Source organism: Lactuca virosa, chromosome 7 (genome assembly GCF_052849685.1).
Source record: "Lactuca virosa cultivar CGN04683 chromosome 7, Lactuca_virosa_CGN04683_v6, whole genome shotgun sequence".
Classification (NCBI taxonomy): domain Eukaryota; kingdom Viridiplantae; phylum Streptophyta; class Magnoliopsida; order Asterales; family Asteraceae; genus Lactuca; species Lactuca virosa.
This window is the reverse complement of record NC_136432.1, coordinates 249,681,465-249,688,957: the sequence shown is the minus strand read 5'-3', so window position 1 is coordinate 249,688,957 and position 7,493 is coordinate 249,681,465. Positions and strand designations below refer to the sequence as shown.

Sequence of the window (7,493 nt, the reverse complement as noted above, 5' to 3'; positions counted from 1 at the left end):
TTGAGGGAGCTCACTAAGCTTCGTGCTTACAGTTTTCAGTTTTGGTTTCAGGTAATTCAGCTAGTAAAGGGAAGGGCTCGAGTTGATGGCATGACACACACCACAGTTTTTAGCCTAGGAGCTTACTCTGATATTTTATGCGATACAGTTATATGTTAATAGATTTTATGAGATTTTGAGATACATGATTGATGAGTTTATTTTATGGTGATAACATTATGTTTGCTAAATGATTTTAAAAACGAAATTTTTGGCTTGTATTTTTGGGATGTTTCACACTCACACACACACACATACATACACACATTCACGAATGAAACCCATATCACCACCTCATCAGTCATCTTTGTGACATCTCTCACTCATTCGTACTCCACCGACGAAGTCAATGACACCGGCGATCTGCCGGCTGTAACAACCCACCACTGTTTGCGACCTCCGCTGTCGTTCACCACCCTCCACAGCCTCCTTCTCGTCACCTGCAACTCGCCACTACCCTCCTCTCGATGACACTACAACAATGAATGTATACGGAAGAAGAAAAACGGGCAGCGTAGTTGCCACCCATCGCCGATGTAAGCCACCACCACCCATCTTTCTTGCTGCTTTCAGAACTACTCCTCTCCGACTATCTGTTGCCTTCCACCGCCTCTCTCCCCCTCTCATTTATTGCCAGCAAACGAAGAGAACGAAGGCAACAAGCTGTCGTCGCCACTGTTGTTGGAGATAGCCACCACCGTTGTGCTGCCACCACTTGCCACCCCCATCGCTGCTGTTGAGGAGCCGACCACCACCGTCGTTCTACGTTGCTACTACCGCCGACCATCTCCGTCGAATCACCACCTTACTCTATTGTTCCGTCACATACCACCAAGAAACACCACCACTCCACCCATTTCCTCCCTATCTTGCACCACCATAGCCCCTCCATCACCAGTGTCACCCGCACTCTCTCCACTCGTAGTTCATAGCCGGAGGAGAGGAAGGAAGCGGCGGAGCTGCCGCCAATCGCTGTTGTCGCCGTGAGTGCAATCACCACCGGCTGCCACCGCTATATCGCCACCTCCCACTGCTGCTGTTGAAGTTCCGACTACCGTCGCCCTCCTGCTGCAGTAAGAACAACCATCTCCACCTTCGTTTCAATTTTGATCTCCTCCGTTCGTACCATTCAAGATCGATGAAGACCAACGAAGTGGGTCTCATATTTCCCTTTTATATTTAATAATAATAATAATTTTATATTTAATAATAATAATAATTTTAAAAAATGAAAGAAAAATGAAAATTAAATTCATTAAGGGTATAATAGTCATTTTAGTTTGGACAGGGACTAAAACTGCATGTAAACTACCTCAAAAGGACCACAAATCTAAAAAAGTCAGTGGTTTCGACTAAAACCTCCAAAAAATGCATACCGGGACCATTTTTACAATTTTGTCTTTTCCATTTTGTGTAATAATTCACTTTATCAATTTATGTGTGCATAAATTGGTAAATGTTTTGGTAATAATTTGACGGTACACATAATACTATGGATCACTTTTTGACTAAAACCTAAATCAAACAGAGATGCTAATTTCTACCAAAAACTTGGTTTTTTTTTTTTCTTTTTTTTTTTTTTCTCTCGGTATTAGGTTCCACAATATCGGTTTTTTGGTTTTCTTTTTTTAGTTTTCCAGTTTTCCATTTTTTTTTTATTTGCATTTTTTTCATTCGTTAATACTACAAACATTCTATTTTAAAAAAATTTACCGAATTATACTAATGTCATCTGGATACAAAGTAAATTTTAATAGCTATAATTGGATAGATTGTTCAAAATATAATAGTTGAAAGTATAACACTATAATTGGGTAGATTTTTCGATGTAGAATGCCCTAATATGTAATAATTTGAAAGTACAATGTTTTACTAGAAAGAAATATAACAAAATGCTAAAATACAAAAATAAATGATATTATGTTGCTAGTTCTTTGTGCATTTAGCTCTATAGGATACACATCTTTAGGTTATGTGAACATATGGGAAATTGGGAAACCAAGATTTTGATGCAAATCATACAATTACTTATCTCGAATCAGTAGTTTCATTGTTCCATTGATATAGTTACTTAGGCCCCATTTCTTCTTTTTTTTTTGCCAATATGTGTTGTATGGATAACTGACGTTTAATTTTTTTGAGAAAATAATGTCACACTTGAGAAAATGGAAGTAAAAAATAAATAAGGGAAAACTTGAAAAAAGTTAGTACTTATTGGGGAAAGCCTTATTTCTCGGACATTCTATATTAAGTCGTTCTTTCTGTATTAAGTAAAGAGGAAACATCTATATATGACCTAATCTAGTAATTTAGATATGAGTTTTTCTTTTTAACTTAATGCAGAAAGACCGACTTAATAGAGAAAGTTAGGACAACGAGGTTTTCCCCAATAAGTCTTTAGATGTTTACAACTTTGCGCTTGTTTACTTTTCTTTCGATTTCTCCAAGTATGTCGCTATTATAAAATATTTTTGAAACAACATTTCCCCATACAACATTTCCTCGTTCATTTGGAAACAATTCTAGCCAAATTACATGAGCTATCAAACATATAGTTCGCAAGTAAATGTCTAAAAAATGAGGGAAAATTTATATTAAGTTGGGATTTATTTCCCTGATTTACTCTATTAAGTCGTCCTTTCTCGTTACCTAAAAAAGAGACACTCATATAACTTACAAAATCACTTTATTAGCCCACAAAGGCAAAGGAGCCCAAACAACAATAGGAGAGCCTGTTACTGGATGCTCAAAAGACAAGCTTTCAGCATGAAGTTGATGTCCATCATAAACACTCCCATTCCACTCATAAACACCTTCATATTTCACATCTCCTCTTATGGAAATCCCAAGATATTGACAATGCAACCGAATTTGATGTGTTCTTCCACTTCGAGGATAAGCTCTCACCAAAACCTCAAACTTATTTCCATCAAATTCAATCAAAGATTTCTCTTCAACCACCAAATCTAATTCACTCAAATCCTTACAGGCTTCTTTTCCGTTTATTGATAACACTTCAAATAAAGTTTCCATGTCTTTAATGGAAGATCCACCGGGCAGCAGCCTACCCACGTCCCGGGCAGCATAGACACGCCAAGCTCCAAACTTTGATCGACCATGGCCTGACTTAATGGTGATCTTTTTCCAATTTGGAGCCTGCCCGACACAGAAAGCAATGTAGGTTTTTCTGACCTTGTGATCAGTGAAAGCTTTCACCAGTTTTGCAGCTACTTTATGTGATTTGGTGATTAATATGACGCCACTTGTATCACGATCAAGTCTGTTTGCAAGATGGAGCTCATGCTTCTTTGATTGGGTACCTATGAATGCACACATATCATAATTTCCATCATTAATGTTCTTTCAAGAACTTAGGGTTATTGGGTTTGATCCCAGATCACTAAAATGGTCAATTTGTAAGAATTCGTATCAAATTCGAAAGCTTAAAAGTAAAATGAAGGAACGATAACATGAAACAACTATGAAAAGAAGCTCACCGAGTTCTTCTGGCTCATTAGAAGAATCGTTGAGTAGACTCGGGACAGAAGCTAAAATAGTCTCGCAGTAGACCCCCTGGGGTTTATTCAAGGCAATGAGCCACTCGTCTTCGAAGAGGACATCACTTCTAGAGAGAGAAAAGAGACTTGATTTAGAAGAAGCTGACATGGCTCTTCTCAGCTCGAGGTCCTTAGATATGGCTGGCAATGGCGGGGAGAGTGGCACTGGGTAATTCTCTAAATATTTGGGGTCTTTATCCAAATGGGTTTTCTGGGAATCGCACCGGTGTTGGTCCGCCATGAATAGAGATCGGAAGACGGCGGTGGAATTTGGGGAGATGGAAGGAGGACGGAGGTTGATTGAGGGCAGAGGAAAGCGAAAGAGCATCATGGTTATTGGCTAAAGCATTAAACATGACTAAAGGGGTAAATTGATATTCTTTTAACTGAATGGGAGCTATTTGAAACTAAGGGCCTACATAAAGTATAAACCCTGTTCTTTCATGATTTTGGGGTTTTTGCGAACTTGAAGAAAGCTTCAAATCTGAGGCCAGATCGTTCACAAAAACCACGAATTATGTCATCAAACATACTAAGAAAGGCGTATAATAAAAGACCATCTTCCATTATATCTCGCTACCAGTCAATTTCCAAGCTTTTCCTCTCTTCTTCTAATCCCCAAATTCAATCCACCGATTTCTACTCTTCCATCGATAAACCACAACATCATGCCTCCAAGTTTGAATTTCTATCGAAGAATGCATCTGGGGTTTCTTTAGCTTCGAATAAAAGATTGAATTTCTCATGTGGGTGTAGCTTGAACAATACACGGCTGTTGTTCAGTACACAAGCAGCTGTACAGCCGTCCACCGCCGATGGACTTACTGTAGACGCCATTGTCGCTAACCAGTGGACGATTCTTGATGAGAGCGAGAGTGATTGGAAGAGTCATGCATCTGCAATTGCTCAATCCATTCGCCTTATCAAGAAACGGTTGCAGGTATACGTCTCTCTATAAAACTGAATGATAAATGATTAATATAATTACTCTAGATCGAGTAATTTGATTTTGATTTGGTGTGACAGTGGGAGAAGTTAAAAGTAAGATTGGAGATGCTATCGTTTCAATTGGAAAAGCCTGATTTATGGGATGATCCTGTTCATGCTGGGAAAATAAGCCGTGAACATGGGTCACTCATGGGTAAAATGAAGTTAGTTAATGGACTTGAGCAAGAATTAATCGAGCATATTGACATGATCAAGCTGGCTCGTGACGAAGAAGATCATGATTTGGAATCGGTGGGCCCTCACACCCTGTTTCTTTCTCTTCCCATTAAGTGCTCTCTGAAAAAAGAACTTAGGAAACAGATTTGTAAACTGAAAAAAGCCTCCTTGTCATGAGTATTACTATTAACTCATGTTTGTTGTGTCACAGGAATCGGTAAAAGCATTATTGAGGATGAGACAAAGTGTGAAAGAAAAGGAGCTTGAAGCTTTGCTAGCTGGGGAACATGATTCTTGTTCTTGTTACATAGAGGTAAGTTTTGTATATTGTGTTCAAATTCAAAAAACTTTGGTTGCATACAAAAAGAAACATCTATGGGTATTTTAGATATTAATCTGATAGATCGTGTTTTTACCCATTGGTTGTTGTCCTGATAAAAGTTGTTTCTAAAAGAAAAAGTAAATGAGGATAGTAACCTTTCCGTAAAAGGTTAGGAGTTAAATGGGGGAAAGCCAGATCCTTCTTTTTATAATTTTTTTTTAAGTCGTTCTGTCTATATTAAGTCAAAAAGAAACACTGATATATAGCTGACTGGATATGTTAGGTTCAAGCGGGGGCAGGTGGGACCGAGAGCATGGATTGGGCGGGTATGGTGATGCAAATGTATAAAATGTGGGCTGAACGCCGTGGATATGGAGTTACAGTTGTGGATGAAATGCGTGGTGAGATTGCAGGAATTAAGGTTTAACATGCATCATCTCTCATTTCATCTTTATTTTCTTTTTTCAAACTAGAATCGTAAGAAAAAAATCTAAAACTCGAAAAAAAAAGAAGACACGATGGGTATCTTTTTGATCCATTGTTCTTTTTTTTGCATTTTTGCAACAACAATGGCTGTTTATAACTTTTCTTTTCTTGAACTTTTTTTTTAATCAGCGGGCAACAATCAAAGTAGATGGTGAATACGCATACGGATACGCAAAAGCCGAAGTCGGGGCCCACCGTTTAGTTCGTATCTCACCGTTCGATGCCGCCAAGCGCCGCCACACTTCCTTCGCCGCCGTAGCGGTGACACCCATTTTAGGTGACGGATCTCACCATGTTCAGATCAACGAATCAGATCTCAGAATAGAAAGATACCGATCCGGTGGGGCCGGAGGCCAACATGCTAATGTCACAGACAGTGCTGTAAGGATAACTCACATACCTACTGGAATCACCGCTGCCTGCCAAAACGAAAGGTAGAAAATTACGAAATTGCCCTTCTGCTTCCCACCCTTTGACCATTGACCAATTTTTTTAGGTCACAACACCAGAACAAGGCCTCGGCAATGGCGGTGCTACAATCGCGATTGGATCAACGTGAGATGGCTCGCCAGGCGCAAATGAATTCACAATATACGCAGTCTTTAACGGATAATAGTTGGGGAAATCAAATACGATCTTATGTACTACATGTATGTGAAGTTTATTTTTTATTATGAGAATCATGAGGGCATTTACGTCATTTTTCACAAAGGAGGGGATGAGAGGGAGTCCCTACCCCATGCCCCCACCTTTTTGGGTAGGACAAAATATCGAAAATTCTGTCCCTTTGACATGAGTCTTAGTCCTAGTTCAGTCCATAACAAATGTTATACAACCTGTCATGTCATGTCATGTCATGTCATGATGTCCATGAGAAATTAAAAAGTTGACATTTGAATTTTGGGTGTCATTATTTATTTATCTTGTTTTACACTTTTTGCACGTGATCACAATTTACACTCTACTAGTTAACCTTTTGGGGCTATTTTTCGATGATGAGGGTGAGGAGGGTATTTATGTCATTTGCACAGCCGAGAGATCGATAGCGAGTCCTTGTCCTATCTTTTTTGGTGGGACAAAAAATTGCAGTTTCCATCACATTTATATGCCTCGGTCCAGTCAATGTTTGCCAAATGCAGGACAACCTGGCGTTAAAGAGTTGACATTTGATAGTTGAATGTTGGATATTACTTGTTTATATTATCTCACACTTCTTTCATGTGATCACAATTTGCAGCCTTATCGAATGGTGAAGGATCTTCGGACGAATTTTGAGGTTTCAGACACTGATTCAGTACTTGAAGGTGAAATTGATGACTTCATCTTGAGCTTTCTAACAGACTCCATGGATAAAGAAAACGAGTGAGGTATAAGAAAAACATGTTCAAGCTTCACATATATCATAAATGGTGGCCAGCCTAGTGACCATTTGAAGAAATGGGGAAGCTTCCATTGCTACTTATGGTAGGAGATATGCTTGCTTCTCATGGCCAAAGTTGGTAATTGATTTGACTCAAGTCAAATGATGCTTGCCTTTTAGGTAGCAAAATTTATTAATGTAATTCATAATTCAGCAAAGGATTTGCTAGTGCATTGTAATGACATCTATTCGATATGAAAATCGCTTAGACACTCATTTTGTATCAAAGTAATTGGGGATTATAATACGCATAGAAATTTCTATCCTTTTTAATTTCTCTACATTATGTAGCAAAAAAAAAAAAAAAAAAAGAGAAAAGATTAGTAGGTTGGGGGTGTCATCTTTCTACGCCATCTCTCAACCATGGAAATACAATATTTTCACCCATCACATGATTTTTTTCCATAAATTGAAGCCGTTACAATAAATGAAAACTATTAGATTGTAATACCGTTTTCAACTACGTTCCAGTCAAATGTTCATTGGACCAATGTTTTAAAAACCG

At 38.5% G+C, this 7,493-nt stretch overlaps 2 protein-coding genes across 2 annotated transcripts; one reads left to right on the top strand and one right to left on the bottom strand.

Annotated features, from left to right (window-relative positions):
- Window positions 1-2,580: 2,580 nt before the first annotated feature.
- Window positions 2,581-3,927, bottom strand: LOC145124597 (Pseudouridine synthase family protein). The gene is made up of 2 exons (XM_079060010.1): window positions 3,537-3,927; window positions 2,581-3,359 (listed from the first exon to the last, which is right to left on the bottom strand). The coding sequence occupies exons 1-2, from the start codon at window positions 3,925-3,927 to the stop codon at window positions 2,713-2,715; spliced, it is 1,038 nt and encodes a 345-aa protein (XP_078916136.1). The 3' UTR covers window positions 2,581-2,712.
- Window positions 3,928-4,113: 186 nt separating this feature from the next.
- On the top strand, window positions 4,114-7,235 carry LOC145124596 (Peptide chain release factor 2). Its single transcript, XM_079060009.1, has 7 exons — window positions 4,114-4,536; window positions 4,623-4,835; window positions 4,972-5,073; window positions 5,366-5,503; window positions 5,698-6,002; window positions 6,065-6,218; window positions 6,806-7,235. The coding sequence occupies exons 1-7, from the start codon at window positions 4,114-4,116 to the stop codon at window positions 6,932-6,934; spliced, it is 1,464 nt and encodes a 487-aa protein (XP_078916135.1). The 3' UTR covers window positions 6,935-7,235.
- The last annotated feature ends 258 nt before the right edge of the window (window positions 7,236-7,493 follow it).

What these genes read in the sequence shown, in the direction of transcription:
- LOC145124596 (XM_079060009.1), top strand. Translation starts at nt 4,114, where the DNA reads ATGTCATCAAACATACTAAGAAAGGCGTATAATAAAAGACCATCTTCC. An exon ending in TTATCAAGAAACGGTTGCAG is followed by an intron (nt 4,537 to 4,622) that starts GTATACGTCTCT and finishes TTGGTGTGACAG; the next exon opens with TGGGAGAAGTTAAAAGTAAG. An exon ending in TACGATCTTATGTACTACAT is followed by an intron (nt 6,219 to 6,805) that starts GTATGTGAAGTT and finishes CACAATTTGCAG; the next exon opens with CCTTATCGAATGGTGAAGGA.
- LOC145124597 (XM_079060010.1), bottom strand. Translation starts at nt 3,927, where the DNA reads ATGATGCTCTTTCGCTTTCCTCTGCCCTCAATCAACCTCCGTCCTCCT. An exon ending in TAATGAGCCAGAAGAACTCG is followed by an intron (nt 3,360 to 3,536) that starts GTGAGCTTCTTT and finishes GTGCATTCATAG; the next exon opens with GTACCCAATCAAAGAAGCAT.